This window comes from Syngnathus acus, chromosome 3 (assembly GCF_901709675.1).
Source record: "Syngnathus acus chromosome 3, fSynAcu1.2, whole genome shotgun sequence".
Taxonomy (NCBI): Eukaryota; Metazoa; Chordata; class Actinopteri; order Syngnathiformes; family Syngnathidae; genus Syngnathus; species Syngnathus acus.
In genome coordinates, this window is record NC_051089.1 from 4,659,199 (window position 1) to 4,681,928 (window position 22,730).

The 22,730-nt window shown below is 45.4% G+C and overlaps 1 protein-coding gene and 1 long non-coding RNA gene across 10 annotated transcripts in view; one reads left to right on the plus strand and one right to left on the minus strand.

Annotated features, from left to right (window-relative positions):
- chd9 (chromodomain helicase DNA binding protein 9) overlaps positions 1-22,730 on the minus strand; it is a 44,176-nt gene that overhangs the window by 20,462 nt on the left and 984 nt on the right. For 5 of the 9 annotated variants that reach the window (XM_037248453.1, XM_037248451.1, XM_037248448.1 and 2 more), the window contains exons 2-5: positions 18,930-20,494; positions 7,227-7,654; positions 1,946-2,048; positions 226-372 (exon numbers count right to left, since the gene is read on the minus strand). In XM_037248453.1, the coding sequence (XP_037104348.1) occupies positions 226-372; positions 1,946-2,048; positions 7,227-7,654; positions 18,930-20,393 (2,142 nt within the window). In that variant the 5' untranslated portion in view covers positions 20,394-20,494. Of the gene's footprint in view, positions 1-225; positions 373-1,945; positions 2,049-7,226; positions 7,655-10,081; positions 10,221-15,264; positions 15,417-18,929; positions 20,495-22,730 lie in introns of those variants that run through there. The other 4 variants (XM_037248449.1, XM_037248455.1, XM_037248456.1 and 1 more) reach the window with 4 other exon arrangements.
- LOC119121068 lies at positions 10,560-11,485 on the plus strand. The gene is made up of 2 exons (XR_005097612.1): positions 10,560-10,688; positions 11,021-11,485. It is a non-coding gene; the product is annotated as an uncharacterized LOC119121068 (long non-coding RNA).

The window sequence follows — 22,730 nt, forward strand, 5'->3', positions numbered from 1 at the left end:
ATTGTTTGACTTATTTTTGGTACTTATCCAAATTTTACATTCGTGTGACGGTTAAAATGTTAAAAAGCGCCACACGCAAAATTTACTTGCCTCTAGCAATTGACATCAACTGGGGAGTAGTTGAGTTTACTTTGCTCTCAAAGGTAGTTAATCTTTACACTTGTATGACAGTTCGGAATGTGAAAAAGTATAATTGTTTTGGTGATAGACGTCACAGGCGCTCACCACAAAGAGCTGCACTGCAGGCTGCTTGGAGGCCACCGCGTTGGCCTTCTTGGCTTTGACGATCACTTTGCCATCCTCGTCTGACAGTCTGGCCTCCAGCTCCTCGGCATATTTCTTCCTCTTCACCTGACGATTGGAGCGTCTCTTCTTAAAAGAAAAAAGGAAGAAAATAAAGATGTATAACCGTTACCGATCGATCTTGCTATTTGTTAGCACATCAATTGTTAGCGTTTACAATACTGTTTAACTTGTTTTGTCTAACAATTGTTTAATGTTAAATTGTACTTATGAATTTCGCCTTCAATTTAAAATGGAGACAGTTCGATCCTGGAACAGCTTTTTATTGCTTTTTTTATTTGGCTCAGCGTCCCTGGATGGACTTCAGAGGTTTCACTGTATATAATAAACAATATAATGAACAACAATATTGATATTTTCTTACCATGTGACAACTTAGCTTCTCATAATCCCAAGGTTACTATGAATAAACAATAAATGTGACCAAAAAAAAGGTACCTGAGAACCTTCCTGGGTGTGATATTTATAAATAACATACGCGTGGGTGACGGTTTGCCGCATCATCACGCAAGTTGCAAGACCCTGCTCATAATATGTTGTTAATTAAAAAGAAATGCCATTGAGACAAAGTTAATTAGGTTGGTGAAACAATAAAATTCTTCTGTGGAAACATTAACCCCTCACATCTCCAACTAAACTGACCAGAAGTCAATCCCATCACAGACTGTGACAAAATGACCGAGTCGAGCAGAATGTCGTCCATTCACAACGACGCAAATGCAAATTAGCACTCAACAATAGTGTCAACAATATTGACCTAAAACATGTTTTTATTTATTTATTTGGATTGGGGACATTGCGAGCAATGTGTAGAAAATGTTTAGATAAGGAGGAAGTCATGAAAGGAAGATGACACCATATCATGTTGCGAAATTCAACAGATGAGTCTGATTTCTTTTCGTTCTTCGGGTAGCAAAAGTCGGGGGGGGGGGATTGCATTGAAAGACTGCATGTTGGTTGCTTTGGTTAATTAATAAAACTAAATTAAAAAAGCTGAACATCTAAATCCCACTGTCAGCACATTCTTTCCTCCATTCTGTGAGAAAGTGCTGTTGTCATTGCTTTGACTTCATTGATAGCATCAAAAGTAAGCGTATGTGACGTAAATCAATGATTACGATGTTAAACAATTGGTTTATTTGAACCCCGTCTTATGTGAAATACATACAATACAATAATTTCACCATAAGCAAAGTGCTTTACAAACACTTAGTTTAGCTTAGCAATTAGCATAGTTTCTGCATCATTTCCCGACATTAATGGAAAATTAATTCAGTCACTTGTGTTCTTTATGTGGAACTACTCTTGTAACATTAACTGAAAAGGGAACTAAATACAATAGGATTAAAAAAAAAAAGTGGCTAACTACGACGGCAACAGAGCATTTTGAAACCGTCACGTTGTCCTGTTTTTCAGATCTCTAAGACTAAGACAGAAACGCTTGCACGGTTTCCACATTTCTGTTTCTGCATAGCTAGAACCCAAAATATTAAAAAACAACCAGACAAAAGTTTGTTTTCAGTCTATAACCCCACTCGAAGCCACAGAAGGAGGGATCAAGTGTACGGAAACTAAAAGTGGACCAGGTTATACAAAATATAGCCCCATCTGCAATGGTTTTCATCATAATCTCAGTTCTTACCGAGTCTCTGGAAGTGTGTCGAGGCGGAGGGTCATCATCCGACTGCTCTTCAGAAGACTCGGGCTTTCGCTTCTTCTTCTTTCCAATCTTGATGACAATTTTCCTAAGGGAAGAAAAACAACAACCGTAATGAGAAAAAAGACCTTCCATGTCTTCATTGCTATATCCGTTAAGTGGCAAGCTATTCTCTAGCTCTCGAGATTTAAAAGACTGTTTTCACTATCAGATCCTCCGCAAGCTTTGTATTTGTCAGAAAACACACTTCAGTTAAGTACCGCTTTTTCCTTTTTCGGGAAAATGTAACAGCCTTCGCACAACCGCTCAAGGGAGAAAAATAACAGGTTATTGGCAAAGAAAAGTGGGAAAAAAAGAGGTTCTTCTGCAGGCAGTGTCAAAGGTGCAATAAAGCGCCGTACTTCCCCAAAAGTCAAATTCACCTGTTTCCACTTATTGCACCTCATACAACCAAATAGAAAAATCAAATAGCTTTGTTAAAACAAGACCATCATTATTTCTGTCAATAGATTTCTTGAGACGATTCTGCTTAGTGGTGTGCCATATCCCGATTATTATTATTTTTTTTTACAATGGTACCTTGACATAAAAAAAGGCTGGAAAGTACCTTATATAAAAAAAGGCAGAGACACTGGCGAATATTTCAGCCCCTCTAGTGCGCATGTGTGCATGGTGGGGGTGGATGGTGTGGGTTAATTGCACCGTGTTGCCACACGTCAACTCGAACAAAAGACCAACAGAGGAGGAAATGTGAACCTGCCTGTTCTTTTTGTTGTTTGATGTGCTTCTGTTTGCATGGATGGGGGGGTTGACATAGCTAATTTGTTATCACGTTTTGCTGTGTCCCTTTTGCAAGCCAAGGTTGCAGGAATCACTCCCAATATGGTGGCTCTAGAATATTGTCACTGGATTGTCTGGTTATGGCAAAAAAAAAAAAAAAAGCCTAGTCCTGCCACGGTGCAGTGCTATAAAGAGCTGCCTCCTCTTTCCGTCGGCCCCTCCCCTTCCCATGCTCATGATATAACATTTCACAAACCCTCTGACAATGACACATTATGGTTGCCAAGCAACGTGCCCTCGATAGCCGGGGTTTTACAGCCCCGCCGGTGACATCACTTCCTGTGCAAAAGGCAACACTGACCAGCCAGCGCGTGCTTGTTTGTGGGCCCTTGACACCGAGCGTTGAGAAATGTGCCAAGTCAGGGTGACGCAAAGTCTACTGGCCTGTGACACCCACAAAGGTTGCAGAGAATCAGACTCCTCAGAAGACTGAAGAGACACATGGAAGTGATGCGAAGTAAATTGTTTCTTAATTTGAATTTCTTGATGATTTAATTTTCAAATTTCTGCATCAGTTAATAAGTTCCTCTCTCACCTTCCGCGTTCCTCTTACCCATATCTCGACTGTGTGACTCTTCTGACAACATTTTAGTTTACAACTCTCTTCGTGCCCTTTCTTCCTGGCAACCTGTATTCTCACTCCGGTCCATTTTGACACGGTAGATTGATTCTTTAGTTTGCACATTCTTTTAGCCGCTCATTTACTTCCTTTAAAGGTCCCTCGTCCTCCTCGCTGAAACACAAACAACTACATTACTCAAAGGAGTGTGTGGAGAGTATTTGTTTTAGCAAGCTCACCAAGCTGCGTTCATCCTAAAAACTAGACAAATGTCTCGAAAAGAACGGAGCCACACTTTTCTCTCTAATGAATAAATAAATAAAATGATAGCTGCATCAAAGTGACGAGATCCTTTAGAGTGTATATTTAGCATGAAATAAAATAAAAATGAAATTTCAAGCAGAACTGCTGTTCATTTGGCAGGGAGAGAAGTGCAGAAATATGTTTATGTGACAAGCTCCAATTTCATGACGCACACAAGGTGGTGGCAACAATCTTGCTTTTACAACCGGCCAATAGAAACGTTTCTCAAATGTCATGTGACCCAAGACCAGTCTCCAAGTTGCTATTTTCTATATTCATTAGGAACACAAAATTTTTTTGGGGCCAGAAAGTAAAAGGTGACCAAATTTGGATTTTTGTTGCATGAAACATGCATGTTGCAACAATACAACACACACAGCACACCCTGCAAAAGATTAATATACAGAAATAACGTCATTAACAAAAAAAAATAATCGGATATACCGGAGCAAAAATAGAATTGTATGGCAGCAATACTGTGCTATAGTATGCGGTGGAAAACCTCCATTTTCTTTCACGTAAATGATTTCACATGCACCATTTTGTGTTGTATTTTTTTTTCCCTACGACTCTGAGCTCTTTGAAGCATCAGCATATTTAGGAAACAGGCCGGCACACAGGAAACAACAATTCAACAGCTCCGAGCATGATGGAAGAAGCATATTTATAATCAAGAAAGACAAATAAAAAAGGGAGGGGGCGGGGGCGCAATGCTCTCATCTGATAATTATACGCAGTTATTTTACAGCAGGTAGCGCGCATGGAAAATCAAGTTCCAGCCTGCGGAAATCTGAAATCGCTCAAGCCTCCAATAAAAAAACAGCAAGCTTTGCTTGACTAATGGATGCATGTCAGAGGTAAATACTGACAGACAGGAGCTACTCTGAATTGCTTTTTGTTGAACTCAAACAAGAAGTCACAAGCATTAGAAACCAAGAGAATTTACTTCCTTTCAGTCGACAAAAAAGAAATAAATATCTTCAATAAGAGATTATAGGTGAGAGTGTGTTTTTTGCGGTCTTCTTTTTAATGGAATGTTAACTTAAAATCACACTTGAGTACGTACGCCCTGTGGTTTTAAGATCAGTTCTGTTCACATTTTGTAAAGAAAGGAAACGAAAAGCTCAATAGAATTACCTTGTTGGTAAAAGGCAACTCATTTAGAATGAGAAAAAAAAAACAGGGAAACCTGCTACTAGAGCTGGACGATTAATTTAATCCAAATAATGAATCTTTGTAGAAAGCAATTTTCATATCATTGAGGGGGTCGCGAGGGATTATTCTTCACTTATTTTAGTCGGTGGCACTCAAATCTAAAATGTGCTGTCACAAATTTTCAGCTAAGTTTCTCAAACGTCTTTTGCGAAGAGCTGCAAGAACTGCCGACATCAGTATGTCTTGCTAACGTTGAAACAAAACTGATGTTTGTAAACAAAACAAATGGTAGCGTGCCATCTACATGGACTCTTAAGATTGCGGCGACAAGTAAATATGAAACTCTATTCTCATTTTTGGAATGTTATAAAGAGTGAGCGCATGGGAGCTTCCGGAGAATCGAGAGTGGAGGAGCGGCTAGAGCACACCCTCTGCTGAAATGCTTTAATATTTGATGGGGAGAGCCTGGATGGTGTGTACCAATGAGCAGGACTCTCCTCCAGGGCTACTTGTCATCATCCTTGCAGGCTTTCTTCATTAGCGATAGCACATTGAGCGGCGGCAGCAGCGGCTAGCTGGAGATTGTCCGCTGTTCCAATCATAGCTTCGGGACGTCAGCGGTGACGCAACGACAACAAGACCTTGACCTTCTCCAGAGAACATTTCAAAATGTGCTTGTCCCATGGCACTCATGCTAGATATGTTACGCTCGCTACAAACGATCCGCCTCACTTTCTCTTATCCCAACATGAATTCCCTGTGACCAAAAATACTTTTTTAACAAACGTGACTGCAATGACCTTCCATTCAATACTTTTCCAACTTAATTAAAACCACAATAATCTATAAAAGCACGTGTATGTCCTGTTGAGAATTTACAGCGGCGTTTCTCAACTGTGGTAAACCGAACGTAACAGAACCACTCAAACGGGATTAACTCCATAATTTAAAACAACAACAAAATGTAGCTTGCTGTGTATTGTGCTGTTTTCAAGTGGTGACACAATAAGCAATTTAAGTCATTTGCGCCTGTGACGAATCGCCAACGCTGAGTCTATGCGCCTTCAATGCAACATTTCCCACCCACCCACCAGTAGTTCGTACATCTGAACTCGCCATCAGCTCACAGCGAGAGGCACTCACAAGTCGCGAAGGCTACGACGAGAGCATTACTATGGCTAAATTCACCACAACATAAAGGTGTCATTTTCTATACGTTTTAAAACAACGAGAAAAAATGGGTACAATCCCATGATGTCATAATGACTCTTACACAAGGCGGCCCTGGAACAGAAAGCTTCATTCGCAGGCTGTGTGCTCTTTCCTAATGTAGGCCATGCATGGTTACGCTGACTAGAAAATGGGTTATGCAGCTCATTACCCCGCAACAAGGACGCTTATCGGTGCTACCTTTTGAAAGACAGAAATTAGACCAATTGGGAATGCATTTGATTAAACGGTCCGTTGGTCGACTCCGGCGCAGGGGTGCTTGTGGAGGGAAAGCGCTTAAGCTATCTCATCGAGCAATATTTCGCCTTTTAAGATAAATGATCAAACGGTGCTTTCGTTGAAAAATTTGAGGAAAAGGTGGCTTAAGCGGTGCCGCCAAATTAGCACGCGAGTGGCCGAGATAAAAGGGACAGTCTCGCTCGCGATGCATTCCCGCTTCGACTAATGAACACGGGCGACGTAAATGCGCTCGCAAGGAGAAAATTCTACAACACTACCACATTCACTCATTCATTCATGAGCAGATTCAGACTTCACATCTGCGCTGCCAATGGAAACGCGCCGGGGTGCGGCCTGGAACTATTAAGCCCCACTCAAACAGTACAGCAGGGAGATGGGGAAGGCAAATTTCACTCGCTTGTATACACGACAAACCAGCGTCACTTGTGAATGCAGCTTTTGTTTTCTTTCCCGACGGCTCGTGCCTGGTTTATTGTCACGGCACGCTGTAAAAGTCTGAACTTTGAGCAATCGTAAACTCACCGAAGCAAATGTAAATCTCCATATGCAGCAGATATGATTATAGGGTAGCTTCGTATACAGTCTCGTAAAAATCCAGATATAAGCTTGTTCTGTTCTATACGGTGCCTTTCACACTCATTACAGGCTAAAACTGTCACACCACACTATAAATCAAGCAGAGAGGCATTTGATATTGTCTCAACGATAATCCAGTGGAAAAGAAGCGTAGCAGAGTTGACGTGTAAATGCGACCGCCCAGATGGCAGGGGGACACTGTTGACATGCAGAGTACATTGTGTACATTTTTCACACGGAGTAGATTCCCAACATTTTCATTCAGAAACCAGAGCATTGCATCATTTTTACATCGGGGATTAGTGACGTGACTCTATGTTGATGTTATGATGGTCAAAGGAGTAAAAGAAGAGAAGCACGTACCCTATCTTGGGCTTCTGTTTGGATGCGGAGGAAGGGACGATGGAGGCCTTCCTGGAGGCTTTAAATTTGGACCGCGTTTTGCCGTTTCCTTTATGCTCCGTGTGGCTTTTGTGCTGGGACGACGAGCTGGGGAAGCTCTCCGGGCTCATGATCCTCGGGATGTTCTTCTCGCCGCGCTGGCGGGCTTTAGCTATGGCCTCCGATATGATCCGATTGGCCTTTTCCTGCTTGTCCAAGGGCACAACTTCCGTCTGGAGGTGCGTCCGCCGCGGCGTCCTCTTCTCCGAGGGAGAGCTAGACGAGGACGAGGACGACGATGAAGATGACGACGACGAGGATGATGAAGAGGAGGACGACGACGAGCTGCTCTTCATCACAGGACTGAGCGCCCGGACGTGGCTCGCGGGACCATTGGTGTTCTTTCGAGGCTATGTAAAAAGAAACAAGAAGAAATTAGCCAAAGCTGCTGACTTCATTTTGGAAGAATACAATTTGGGAGATTTTTGGGTACTGGCACATCTGAATGGACTCAAGAATATAGTGGAAAGTGTCATTTCTGGAGGGAGACCTGCCTAAACGGGTTCCCCCCCATAGGATTGATGTAAATTATTGAGACCGCTTCACATGGGTGTTGTCACTTTGCAAACAAACTGTTATGTGGACCAACACCTATAGCTTCCAGGGTTTTAAGCAAAAGCGGATTTTTGAATACCAAGTACCAGCCAATATTTGACGGTTGTAAGTAATCATTCCACTTTGGCCATTTTAGCAGTACAGAAAAAGTGTAATTTGCGAGAAGGGATGTTATCAAAGTCATTATCTTGAGTTGAACAATTGTAGTCCATCAATCAATCAAATAAACAAACACCTAAAACATTTTGAAATTCTTTGTTCAAATGGTCCCTAGAAGACCTTCAGCTTAAAAAAAGCCAACATTTTCTCAATGAATCTAGAGCAGGCAGAAAGTAACCTTGAAAATGTGTGCCATGTGAAAAGTCTGCTGAAATGAAGTCACACCGGGAATAAAGGTAAACACCGTCTCGGTGTAGCTTCGAGCCTCGAGGTCGTAAATAATCCAGGCAGGGCTGATACATGATCGTATGTAAATGATAGCGTGACTGCAGTGAGGCCTCGTGACGTGGGCTTTGACTCTCAGAGACCCACAAATGGACAAGTGCCAACCTACACCGAAAACCGACAAGTCTGAGTTCTTTGTTATCATTCCCATCCACATTGCAAACTAAAAACAAATTCAGGGGATGTTCATCCAATTTTTTTTTACCGGATATCCTAATTGCAGTAACCACCAAGGAACCACATCCTATCGTTGCTAAATCTGGGCAAGATCTGCGGTCAATGACACAACAATCATTAACACTCACATTCACAGTGATGGGCAGAATGAAATGAACATCACATGCGTGTTTTTGGAATGTTGGAAGAAGCCACATTACCACAGGAAGAACATGCAGACGCCACTTAGAGATATGCCGAAGGGGATTTGAATCTGTACGATGTGGTCATGAGGCATATAAACTACCCTACTGACCACCTTTGTGTATTTTTTCCAAAACACATGGAATGGGCAATTCAAGGGTCTCTAAAATAGTCTAGAACAAATAATCAACAACAACAAAAGTTATGAATAAGGTGGTGCATGATCTAGTCCAACGCCCACACTACTTTTCTCAAGAAGAATGTTCCATTGGGATAAAGACGTCATCTGAAAGGTTATGGCCATTTCGGAGACTCGGGGAACCCAAACTCAGAATTTGGTGGGTATTTTTAACGGAAACTTGTCAACCAAACAGAGAAGGGGTTGTCTGAGTAGCAGATAGTACTCAAGTTGATTCCAAGAAATGTCAGCATTTTGGAAAAACCTGTTATGTTAACTTTGCAATCATTTTATTACCTGAATCGTAAAGACAGGTTTTTCCTTACACATGCAGCCGATAACAGATCGTAAAAAGAACACGGCAGAAGAAGGCACTTTATATTTAAGGCCCAGAATTGTTTTCCTTTCAAAACACTGCGATTCTAACTTATGACAAATTTAGTTTATATCACCGGTGTAGGAACACTCCCCCGTAACCCGTCATTTTTCCCAGGTCCGTACGTGAAACGTCTTGTTTAACTAGGTTGTTGTGAAAACTACCCCCCTGCTACAAGTTTACCAGCAACATGTGTACCGACGTGCATTGGAGGCAAGCCAACAAAAACAAGGGCACACAAAGGCCGCATTATGAGCAGTCACGTGCGCCACGCCGCCGAGACCATTAGGTCGAAATTTTACCGGATCACACTGGAATGTTCTCATTGAATGGATAAATGGGGGAAGGGTTGAAAGTAATGACTAGGAGTGGAGGAACATGAGAGCACACGCAGCAAGGGGAGGAGTGAGATATAAAAACAAGCTAGATTGTGTGTAAAGGCAGAACGTTGCTGCTTTGTAACACACGGCCATAAATACCTGACAATACGAGCATCAGGTACTGCGCTTTGGACGAATATTACCTCATGGAAACGTAAACAGGTAGAGAGCCACGCTCTGATTTGAGAGCGAGTGAGTGACGAGCCCAAACAAACACATGAATTAAACGAGAAAGGCGTTTAGGAGAGCGGCGAAGGGGGCAGGGCGCGGTAGAGAAAAATGTATCATCGTCGGCTCTATATAAGCAAAGCATGTGAGTATGGCAGGGAAAGGGAAGGGAGGGTGAGGAAGGGGAAGAGGGGGAAAAAAAAGCAGCAATGAGTTCAAGATGGCGGCAGTGCAGCATGAGTCGAGTAGGTTGTTCAGTTCCTGCCGGCTCCTCCCCTCCCCTCGCACCAACCCCTCCCTCCCAGAGCTCACTTACCCTTCCTCTTGGCCTCTTCACTGTAGACATTTTTTTCTTCCTCTTTACCTCCCCCTACAAACTCCCTCCCTCTCGCTCTCTCTCTCTCGCTCTCCTTCTCTGTGTGACCGGCTAACAAAAGCCCGGTTGCCCTTTCGCCGGGTTTTCTCGCCGACGCTCCTTCTCCGGAATAAATACACTTTTCCACAGCCTCCTTCCTGGAGTGGTGAGTGTGTATCCCCCCCCTTCCCCTTCCCCTCCCCACTGCTTTGCCTCCCCTCCTCCACCACCTCCTCCTCCAGCAGCGGCGGTCTACTCGTCTTCTTCCTCAGGCGGTGCGTGAACGCCGGAGTGGCTTGTCTCCTCCTCCTCCTCCCCCAGCGGGCAGGGCTCAAGAGGAGTGCATGGGAGCTCTCTCACCCCCACTCTCTCTCTCTGTCTCTCTCTCTCTCCCTCTTTACTCCCTCCCTCACCCACGTTTGTCTCTTCACGGGGTGATGAGGGAGCAGAGGCAGAGGAGGTGCGTGGCAGTCCAAGAAGCACCGGCTGCCCCTTCGCTCTCTCAGTTCCCCTACCGCCGGGTCATTGATTTCTCCTTCCCTTCTTTTCCTCGTTGTCCCGGGATAAGGTAGGTAAACTCCTTTCAAAAAGGCTTGGGTTCTTTTTTGGTCCGTTTCCCAGTCAAGTGCGGCGTGAACACGGCGATCTCCGGCAGGAAAATGAAAGCACAAAGCAGCAAAATGCATCAGCATGAATATTAGAGATGTCGTTAAAACCCAGTCTCGTTTTTTTCTCTCTCTCTCTCGGTTGCTCCCCCCCCTCTCTCTCTTGCTCTCTCTCTCTCGCGCTCTCTCTTTGTAAAGGAAGTAGGCCAGCAGATGGTGCTAGCAGTTATTATATTAACTTTCACAAATTAACCCTCAGAGTACTGGATAACCCTTTTGTCCCTTTTTTTTGTAGGTTACAGTCATCGATGTGATGATTTATTTAATGTTGGAAAATTTAATTCTCGAAAAAAAATCCTGGGACTCTCCGGCTACCAATCCAAGAGAGGCGCAAGCTATTCCGGCAGTCTGAAGGCGCTGCTGGCCTTTCCACGACAGCCACACACCCCCCCCCCCACCCCTTCAACGCAGGCGGACATGAGCAACAGCTGGCACATGGCACCAGGAAAGACACATGGCGGGCCCAGAGCCAGGTACAGTTAGTTGAGAGAGACCTGGCCTAGGTTAGCAACAGATAGTGAGGATTCAAATCTCCATGAAGAACTAAAGATTCCACATTAATGTAAGTCACATGAAAGGTAAAGGGGATTGGTAAACAGGAACCAAACACATTCAAATATTACCCAGAGCAGCGGCCGAGTTTGAATAATGTGTTGGTATTTGATGAATGTTGGAAAAATAAATAAAAGTTGACTCACTTCAACATTGTCTTATTTTACACTCCAAGGGCCAGTTACTGCAAAACACGTGTACACTTTCAAACAGGAAGTCAGCATTCTACGGACAGACAATAATCCAGACGATAAAAAGACAACGAGAGCAGCAACGGGCATCCGATTCACCTGCCAGGCTGCGCTTTGGAGTTTGGACTTTGAAACTGGGGTGCCACAAATGCATCATTTGATAACACCCGGCTGGTGTTCGAGGGTCAATGCCAATTGCACGCATTGAGAGTGCAACGAGTGCCCACTATCGTTCTGGGAAAGAGACAGAAAGCATCAGAGTCCAAGTCCAAAGTACCGGACAAGATCATCAACATCTGAGTTCTAAGATAACTTTGCTGCCATCTTGTGGCATCTTCGGACATCTCAAAAAGAGCACAGAAACAGCAAACAGGCAGGTTTTTCAGCAAATAGCGCAGGATAGCTAGCAAAATATGTAAGTCCCTGTTCAAAGTAAAGACAGAAATTCAGCAAACAAGCTTATTGATGGACATACAAAAAAAGACAGCCGCCATTGCCAACGTGTGTTGCAAATGTCAACAATGGTGCTTCAGCAGTCACATGGGCTCCAGGCGAGTCAAGGGTTACTCTGCAAACAGGCCTGGGTGCTTTGTACTCAAGGGGGAGCGGCTAACTTGAAACGCAGATGAAGGGAGAGGAGGGACAGGGGAAGCGGCACAGGAAGGGGAGGGGACTGTACGCTCTCAGAGGAAGAACGGGCGAGTGGGTGGCGACACAGCTACAGGTGATAATCTCTTGACACTTCATCCCTCGCCTTCTTCTCTCTCCATTTCAAAAAAGAAAAGGGGCTGAAAACGAGTGACTACGGCATGGTTGGGCAATTTGTGCTCAAGGTCCATTTCCAAAAAAGCCAGGTAGGTATCAAACCGTATCATAGCTCCTCCACTCTAGATTGTGTGGTGGTCTACAGCTGTGACAAAATAACATTTGCTTCAGGTTTTTAGAGTTAACTTCTGGAAAGAGTTCTCACATTCAATTTCCACTCAATGATTGGTGTAGAATTACAAATTTCACGACTGTTGCCGCCTCAAGCATCTTAGATTTGATATCATTACAAGTCTGTCTATTTCGAGTAATAACCTTGGCGACTGACTTCGAGCAGGTCTCGTCATGCTGTAGAGGAAAGTTTCTCGAGATGTTGACACTTGAAAATCCGAATATAAATTCAAGTCAACAAGATGCCCAGCATGCCTTCCTCGGCTAATTAAACACAAATGCACACATTAACGATCCTTTACCCTAAGTCGCGAGGTGCAATATAGCAGCTGAGGCTTACCCCGGCCCCCCTCTGGAGAAGATGCTGAAAAGCTCATCAGTGCATTATCACTGCACCGGACCCCCTGCGCTATCTGGCCTACTGCGCCGTGACCGCCCAGATGGAATCACGGCACGAGTGAAGCAGCAAGAGTGCACGCTCGCAGCGCATGCTCTCCGCAAAATCACATGAAACGGGCTCAGTTGGAACACCGGGCCCATGGCCGCCCGCCAAAGCTGGAATTGTACAGTGCCAGTTTGTGCAGATGCCGCTCGGCCCAACCACAATAAACCTCTCTGTGCGGCAAATTTACATAATACCCTACTACCCACCAGCCATTTTGAGCGCCTGGAAGATGAAGAAGTTGACATACGGCCATTCTTCCATTTTCAATACCGCTTGGCCTGTCCGGTTTTCACACCTACTTCATAGCCTATACATAAATTGTTTTAGAACGAATGTGAGCTCTGATCTTTGGGAAATTTTCAGTTTCAATAGAAAAGGTTGGAACTGCTCAGTGTTATGGTCAAGTTGACCACATCGGACCGTCTATTCAGTTCTACTTACTATTTTGTCAAACAGCCGTGACTTGACTTAAATATCAAGTAGAGGCTCTAATTGGGGCAACTGTCCCTGCGTCGTAAAGTGTCAGCTATGGGGAGGTCTTCAGTCAACAAGATTAAAGGTCTGTCATTTCGGGGATTTGCTAGCAAGACTGGCGATGACCATAAACTGTGCAAATTATACAGAACAGTGGGACCCATTCTGGATCGTTTATTAAACTTTATCACTCTAAATGAAGGCCTGTTTCACGGTCAGTAAAGCCCCCTAACTAAAGCGGGAGAAACACTTTGAGGCAATTAAATGCTTCTAATCATAATCATTAAATTAGAGGAAGGCTCGCAAATCCAAGACTCATCGCTGCCAACGTATAGAAAATCACATCCAGAACAATTTATCTGGAATTTCATATTTTGATAATTCTGTCAACGATATTAAAGCCGAACGACGAATTGGAATTTGGACATACTTCCGTACTTGTATCTATAGCTCTGCCAATATTCCAACTTGCGTCCAGTAGAGCCGGTAACGTTTATTCCCTGGCACATGGCACACCCTGCAAACTTTCAAAGAGACTTGCCAACCTGGCAATTTTCTGCCTTTGGTTGTCATCACAAAACTGGATCAGAGTTGCGATGGGTCCTTTTACGGTCAAAAGACAATATTCCAAGATCTGATCAAATAGAATATTGATCGATTTAGCCAGTGTTTACATGCTGGCAGTCAGTTGTGCTAAACACAATACAACGTTTCAGCTGTTTTAAATTCCTCAGCGGTCAACACAGAAATTAGAGAACTATTTAGCTGGTCAGCTGCCTCTCACAATGGATCTCTTGGTTAATTTATCATAGTAACATTTAATATTTCACATTTAGAGGTGGATGGATGTAAGCCAAACAAGTAATTGAAGCAAAGACAAAACAGTCATCCATTATCTGAATAGTCACATTTTCCAATTATTTGCGTCAAAGTCACTTTGCCGTTAACAATAATACAACGACAAGCTGGTGGCGGGATACAGAAGACACGTAATGGAATCCAGATATGTCTTACCCGCCCCTACTTCCAGACTGACAACAATCAAGTCACCAGTGCTTAAAAACACAAACATTTATGGGGAGTTTGAATACAGAACACAGTTGGGTATACTCAAAGAAAGGAAATGCCAGAGTGGAAAATTCTACATTAGTCACGCATGTGACACTAACGTAGCTTCACAACAAAGATTCTATGTCAACCTGTTTCTCCAGTCGACTTATCCGAGTTGTTTGACACATTTCCCAGCCCGAGCAGCTCAACAAAAAAGGTAACAACCAGCAAATCAGGGAAGTGTAACATTCGTGATGAAATGGCTTTTGAAGAAATTAGGTCCTGATAGTCGTTTGGTTTATATTTATACTCTGAAAGTGTTTTGCCTAGAAATATTTCTTGAAAATATAATTCCAATGTTAAAGACATCTTAGGTACAATTTTATTTGACGTCTGCATTCCTTCAAAAACAAAAGAACTTGTGCACCGTAAGTCTAGACTGTGGAACACGTGATCCGTGGACCATGTGTGACATAGTGCCTGATTGGAAAAAGGTCTCCGTTGTAAACACAAGGGCACGGTGCAGCCATTCACTGCCGGTAGCCACTTTTTCCTGAGATAACACTTTGCATTATGTCCGAGGGTTTTTCCTCATGTTTGGATGCCCAGAGCGAGAAAGTATTTTCTCTCTGCCAAATGGCAGGTCAAACAAAGTTCAGTTGCCTGGCGTCACAATGCTTGCATTCCAACCACACGCGCCGGCGGCACTCCATATTTGTGGCTGCCTCGACTTCAGCCCAAAATAAACGCTCGCTGGCCTTTACGTCTCGCGGAATGCACGCGACGGCAAAAGGACGGACAAGACAAAAGGTGAAAAGTTGAAATTCAGACCTACGGTACAGTAGCTGAAGCTTCCCACATGCTCGGCACACTCTTGTCAAATTCAGCCTCACTCCTCCCTCCCATTTTTTCCCCTTGATAGACCCGCCTCTTCCGCTTCAACCGCCTAACATCCTGTTTACCGCTGACCCTCGCTTATCCCCCTCCCCCCCAGCCGCCCGCCCTTTCTTATCTGTCGGGCCTCCCAGCAGAGGAGCCGATGGGCCGAGTGCAAACAGACAGACAACTTGACACGGCGAGGGAGGGGAAGATTTAGCAAGCGCGGAAGAGAGGCGGGGGTTCACAGAAGCAGCAGGTTTCCACAGGGCCGCGCGGCAGCTGCGTGTAAAATCTGCACGTCGTGTCGCATTAAGCCGGCGCTGGGTGTCGCCTTTCAGGGCCAATCGTGCACCCCCTCCTCCGCCACCACCCGAGCTCGTCCGCGCCGATCGTTCGTTGCCTGCCAGTTATATAAACCTCGTGAGGTCAGCAGGCGGCGAAGCGAGCGTGACGCAGACTGGAGCACACGAGCTTGGCCTCAGTCACCCACAGGCACGGCGAGGTGGGGGAGGACAAGTGGCGGCATCCAGTTAACCAGGCACCAGCACAGTTTGATCCTGATTGATAACAGTGGAATAAGATTGAGACTTAAGTTTCTCTCTTGTGTGCAATTTCCTGTTCACAGCCAAGCTTGTGTGCTAATGTTGATCATTTGTCGCATGTAAATTCAAACACGACAATACCGTGGCGAAGTTCCAAGCCGAAGAACCGGCAAGGATTTACGTGACTCATACCGTAAGAGTCTTACGGAATGGTCTTGTCATACTGGGGATCCCCAGTGACTGCCTAAAAATCATGACGTCAATGGGCAATGACAGCTATGTCATCAATAAAAAAGAGTGGGTACGTTCCATCGGCTTGTCACTTGTGATGACTGTTTTGCGTCTGTCAGATTAATTTCACGCTAGACTTGTGAGCAACAGTTAATACGATGTCTGAGGTTTATGACCACTGATCATTTGTCATTGGTGTTTAATTAGACTTTTATATGAAGTTTTACGGCAAATATCGGTGCCTTGAGGTTTAATAAAAAGGATTTCTGAATTTGCAAAGAAATGAAATTGATCTCATCTCAAAGGTCATAAGCAGGTTGAAAGAAACGTAAACACCTTCCCATTTGTCCATCACTTGTTTTTAACATCAGCCCCCGGGACGATGACCGTCTTGAACCCGAAAGGCTCGTCACACCTGCGAGCTGACTGTTGCAGCATTTGGTGATCAATCCTAATTAGGCAGATTCACTGCGGGGGAGTGGAGAACGGGCCGCTACTCCCCTGCCCAACACCCCTCGATGCCTCGCCTGCTCAGCAAACACGCCACCATCAGCAGGCTCTTCACAAATCACTGCACACGTTTAGCACAGTCAGCCGCCGAGCGTCGACACGGGGGCCGGACAAAGGGTCCAGTCAAAAGGGTCTCGATAAAGGACAAAGACGCCGGCGTCGGCCAGTTGTGCTTGAAAAGAGGTCGCACTTGGACACGCGGCAAAGACCACAGATTGCCATCGACTCCTAGATGCGTTCTGGCCCAAAATGGAAGCAAATGCGGAGCCTTGCGTTGACCTGAGACCATTACACAGACCTTTCAGAGCGTGCATTCATATCTGGTCTATGGCCACATAATTGTAGCAGAGTCAATGCAAACCTGACCTTAGAGGAGACATAGCGGCTAAAAAGTGACTTTTAACAGCTTTAGTTCTTCGGTCTCTGGAGTGCCTCTCCACCCGTCAAGTGTGAAATTAAACAATGAAGTCAATTTTTTACCTGCCCATTTATGACTAGAACGTGCCTGTGAGGAAGCTATTCCGTACTCCTATCCCACCCCCCGCATCGACTGTCTGACATTACAGGAAAGGTTGGGAGGAGATCCAGAGCCACTTTCAAGTGACAGCAATAATCCAGTGATTTGTATAAATTCAAAAGACTAGCCAACTACACAACCTTCAAGTCAACAAATCGGTAAACACGTATTTTTGCCATCTCGTCTTCCGATCCGCCATTTTAAAGAGGAACGTGCACTGAAAAAGACATCACAGCACCTTCGGGTTAAGGTGACGACCAATCACCACTCACCTGTTTTTCCGGGTTCGATCATGTGACAATTCTCAAGATGAGCATCAAGCCGGAGATGAAAGCGAAGCTATTCGGTCGACGGTACGGGAAGTCGGTGAAACCGTGTCAGCGTTTCAGATTGAAACGCAAGGTGAGCATTGTGACGAATAATCGTCGTAACACGATCCTCGCTCTACTCCGTATGAAGCCGAATCAGAAAAGAGACGAGGTGAAATAAACGAGATCAGTGAGATTCGTGTTGATGCACCTGACGAAGATAACGTTAGCCGGGTCTCTGTACATTTCGACCGCCGTCAAAGTTATTTCCATGATGACAAGCGCAACATATGCCTGCCACCATAATTACATCATAAAGGGCGCTTGTAAGTTTTGCTCGGTGTCGGCACCTGGCGCTATGTGACATACGGCCAATCACGACTCACCTGTTTTTCTGGGTTTAAAGATATTTACTCGGCTATCGATTCCAACCAGAAATCAACCTCTGACATTACAGTTGCAAGATTCTATCCGAGGTAAAGTAAAAAGACAGCACCACTGTGTCAGAATTCACATGATCATGCTCAGAGTTGGTCTGATTATGCCTCTCGACATGTGTCACTCACTAGCCAGAGTCTGGGGATGCTGCTCGATAACTCGCCAAGTCAAGATCCGGGATCTGCCTGAAGCCTGTTACAGCCAGCTCAGGCAATCCCCCGGCATCTCCCCACACCCACCCGCCATTTATTTTCTCCCACTCGTGCTCTTCCTTGCTGTCTGATTCCCTCCCTTTCTTTCCTAAGCTGTCCGTCTTTTTCCACTGCTCTCCTCATCTCCCCCTTCCCCCTCCCCGGAGTGCTCTCCTTCAGCCACACTTTTTTTTTCTTTTTTTCCCCCCCTCTTCTTCCTCCGACAGCCTCGCCTCGCTCATGCGTGCGCCAGCACTTGCGGCCACTGTGGCAGCTACCGAAACAGCGTGCAACCTTCCCCCCACACTCCACTCGAGTGCGCTCCTGGCTTGCCCTGACCCACATCTTGATATAGCCCTAAGTATGCTTACAGCTAAGTCCTGAAGACACTCCACTCTTAGCCTAATCAGGCCTGACCTGCTGTCGGTGTACGGGGAAGATAGACAAGTCTGGCTGGACGGACGCTCGTCTTAATCGTGCTTTTCTGCGGGCTTTCTCTTACCCTCCTGCCCAAAGCGAGACAACTCCCCACTTGGCATCAGTGCGTTTTATCTGGGCAAAATTAGTTAAACATTACCCAACTGGTCAGATTGACGTCCATTACACCCGGGGAAGGACAGAAACATTCTTTCAATCTTCATTTGTAATGTTCAAGGTGTAGGAATGAACTGGTATCATACGGATGTTTTTATGTCGCGCTTCCAAACATATCGTAATATTGTATCGCTTAAAGTTGTTTCTGCTCGTATTGTGTGTTGCGCAAGTATGTGTTTTATTTCATGAAACAACTGTGGATGGAGATATTTGCCCGCTAAGCATAAAAAAACTACCCTGAATAAGTTTCCAAATGTATGCTTAAGTAGCAAAGAAACGGTATTACCTTGTCTTCCTTTTGTCCAACAGGTGTTTGTGTCCGATGCTCGTGCCCCCACGCCTGGTTGGAATCAGCCCAGGAACCGTTGGATTGATCTGGTTGGCTGAGCGCGGCCTCCAGCTGGGGCAGAAAGTCCGGCAAGAGGTCAGGGGGCTCCAACCCTGCCAAATCTCCATTCTGAGCCTCCGATGCCAAGAGATTGTCCCCTAGGGATGGGTATCCGTTCGCGTGGCGCTGAGGCTGCTCAGAGGGCAACTGGTGGGCCACGCCCGGGTAGCAGCTCATGGATTCGCCAAACATCTCGGACAACTTGTTGTTTCCCTGCGTTTCTCCGCGACAGCGTAAAGCTAGAAAAGGACATTGCTCTGCCTGGTTAACTGAGGTCTGAGCATGATGCTGACCCATAAGTGATGCGGATGGAAACTGACATGCTGCCCCCGGGAGCTCGGGCAGAGCTGCCGCCAGGGGAGTAGCGGTGGCGGCGGGCCGAGCCACCGCCACCGACGACATAGACGGCCGACTCAGACAGCCCATTTCTGGCTCTCCGGGGTAGGAAGGGTACTGAGCTGGTCGGTAAGTGGTGACAGAACTCACAGAGTAAGTGGGCAGTGAGTGAACCAAAGATGACGAATCCATGGGTGGGTTGTTTTCAGCCATTCCTAATCGGCAAGAGAAGCTGCGCTTCTGTTGCTGCTGCAGGCAAGATCCCGGCATGTGGTCATTTGGACTCGGCACTACTGCTGAATGAAACCTTGTTCCCACCGCAGCTAGCTGGTGTTGAGGCTGCTGTGGACTCTGGTGAACCTGCTGCTGGCTCTGAGGCTGGCTCCCCTGGTGAAAGGGGAACCCGTGATGGTGGCGTTGCTGCAAAGGCATAGCCTGCATGTTCATGTGTTGATGCTGGCTCTGGTTGAACAGCTGTTGCGGGTGACTCGGCCGTTGTTGCTGTTGACGCATCCTGTGCTGATGCGGATGATGTCTTTGTGGCTGTCCGACATGCATTTGCTGGTTGTACAGTTGCTGCTGCTGCTGCTGCTGGGACAAAGGATGGTACATGTTACCGTTCTGGTCCTGATTCCCCCACATCGGGCTGCTACTGTTGAAGAACAACCCATTGGATTGAGGTACTTGGCTGACGGGGCCATTTAGGTAATGGCCCCGTTGCTCTGCCGCCACACCGCCTGTACCACCAGGATTGGAAAATGGCTGCCCAACAGGATTCTGTGCCTTAATTCCAATGTAGTGCCCCATCTGCTGACTGTACGAAGGCACGGCTTGGTGGGTGGACGTGGAAGACACCGGCAGCATCATGTCTTGGTTTTTCCCAGGAGCGAGAGGCTCCACTTGGATAGGCTCAAAGTCTGCGGTGAGATTGAGCTCATCCACAAACGACGGAGCTGACGGGAAGCCGTCGACGTCCACCCCTTCCAGACCTCCACCAAAGAGATTGGGGTCGTCAAAAAAATCCATACTGGAGCTCTGATGGGGTCACGGAACCTTCTGAAGTTCAGGGGATCCGCGTTGGTTATGGTGAACCAGTGTTCGAAGAGCTATGGCATCACATCATGAATCTGTAAAAACAGGGGACAAACATAAACACGGAAGATGTCACAAAACGGTTGCGTCAGGCTTTTCTATCCATCCAGTCCATTTCCTGGTTTGCAGGTAACTGAAGCCTAAGCCATCTGATTCGGCGCAAGAAGAGGCATACGCCCAAGAATTTAACTCGGGTAAATCACTAATTGCAAAGAACTTCTAGCTGACTTTGGACAACAGACATATATTTTGTCTAAAGTTGACACTATTCAAAAAACAATGAACTAAGCCATGACATCCCCTCCTCACTGCATCTATTTTTATCATCCAATCCTTGGGTGAAACATGCTGGTTGACTAGTAGATTTCCATAATGGCCCTCCATGCGGCGTTGAAAAGAAGCGCTCTAAAACCACGTAATAGCTAGGTCAGGAACTCTGCGCTGTCAATTATCTATCAGCAGGCTTTTCATGTGTGTAGCAAAAGCAGCTGGCGCCAGCCAACTGCCAGCCACCGGCAGCAGGTGCCTCTTCGTGCGACCCCTTGAATGCCCCCTCCCTCCTCCCGAGCTCCCCCAAACACAACCCCCCTTCTCCCCCCCACACCAGCACCACCACAACCTTTTCTAAAGTCGACAGCCAACAGAGCTGCAGGGTAGGACGCGCAGGGAGGCGTTGACAGCTGATAGAATTTCAACAGCCCAGGAACAGAGGCAGACGAAGTCCTTTGAGGGCGTGTGCCTGGCGACCACAGACCAACGGAAGACGACAGAGCCTAGCGAATGCTCCGTCCTTGTGCAGACATGCCATTTGGCAATGTCGAGGAAATGCTTTCAGGAAATTTGCAAGACTCAAATGTTTTTAAATTGTTTTGTAAGGGAATCCGAATGGATGTGAAATAGTCACAGTTTGCAATATGTATCAACAAAGTTCACCAAGAAGGTACACCATGGATAATCATGCATCTATCCATCCAGCCTTAAGTGCATGTCATGCACCGGTCACCCAACTCACCTTCGACCTCACAACCACAAGCCGCAGAAACAAATCGAAGCCCGCAGACCTCCGCCAACTTGCGTCAAGGCTAAACAATCATGGCAGATAATAGAAGATTCCTCCTTCCTATCTCTCTGAGGCTAATATTACACAATGGCGGTTGATTATGAGAAAACATGTTCTGCTATTATTATTTAATATACTAAAAAAAAAAAAAAAACAGAACATGATTTATCATAAGTTGGTGTTCCAATCAGACCCTGTACGTGGTGGTAATTTGCCTTTCCATGATACGGAGAACTGTATGAGAAAAGAAAAAAATGGCCGCCATGTTTTGTGACTCGAAGTTTGACAACATTCAAAACAATAATGGCATTGCATAAAACTTAACATCCACAAATAAATGCTAATGCTAAGCTAATAAGGACAAAAAAAGCTGTTGTAACATGACTATGTTTACTAATTTGACAGAGCCCTCATTTTTCAAGCTTTTCCTTGTAGCGTTGATTTTGAGAATGAGTGGCACTTAACAAGTTACACACTGCTTGTATTAGCCAGAATTTTATCTTCCTCTTCATGTCGCTGTTCTGTAAAATGGCCCCAACCAAAGCTATTTCAGAGATGTACCAGAGGAGGGAAACTATTCCACAATGCCGGGAAAGAGTTGTGAAGTTTGACAATCAAGTTCTGTTGGTGTAATACAGTAGAACTACCGTTACGGCTCAGATGTGCTAGTTTTGCGCAGTGTTATTCAATATTTCCCAAGTATCTGACTTGATGTAATTACACTTCATATAAGGATGTTGTGTCATTGCGTGAAAGTGCAAACATCCTGCTTCACTGGGTTCTGTGTAAAAAGACACTGCTGTGTTCTGTGTAACGAGAATACGACGTGGACATTTTGCGGAATCTCCGTGAGAAAGGGGCTTGACTATGAGTAAAAAAGATAACTCAGATACACGTTCAGATACTTCCTCGTTGACATCATGCAAAGTGTGGTCAGAAATGAATCGACAACTGAGGTAAGAGCGTGGGAAGTGACACAAAAACAAGCCAAGCCTTGCACGTTTTCCTTCAAATCGACAGAAAACCAACCCTGAGCCTTCTAACTAACCTTAACACGCTTCCTTCCTTCCTTCCTTCCTTCTTTCCTTCCTTGTAACCCACAGTGAAGGGAACCCTCACATGTGTCGACTTCCAGCTGTTTGCAGCATCACCACGACTTGCCCAATGATATCAACAAACAGACGAACACATAGACCCCCTAATTGAGCCAT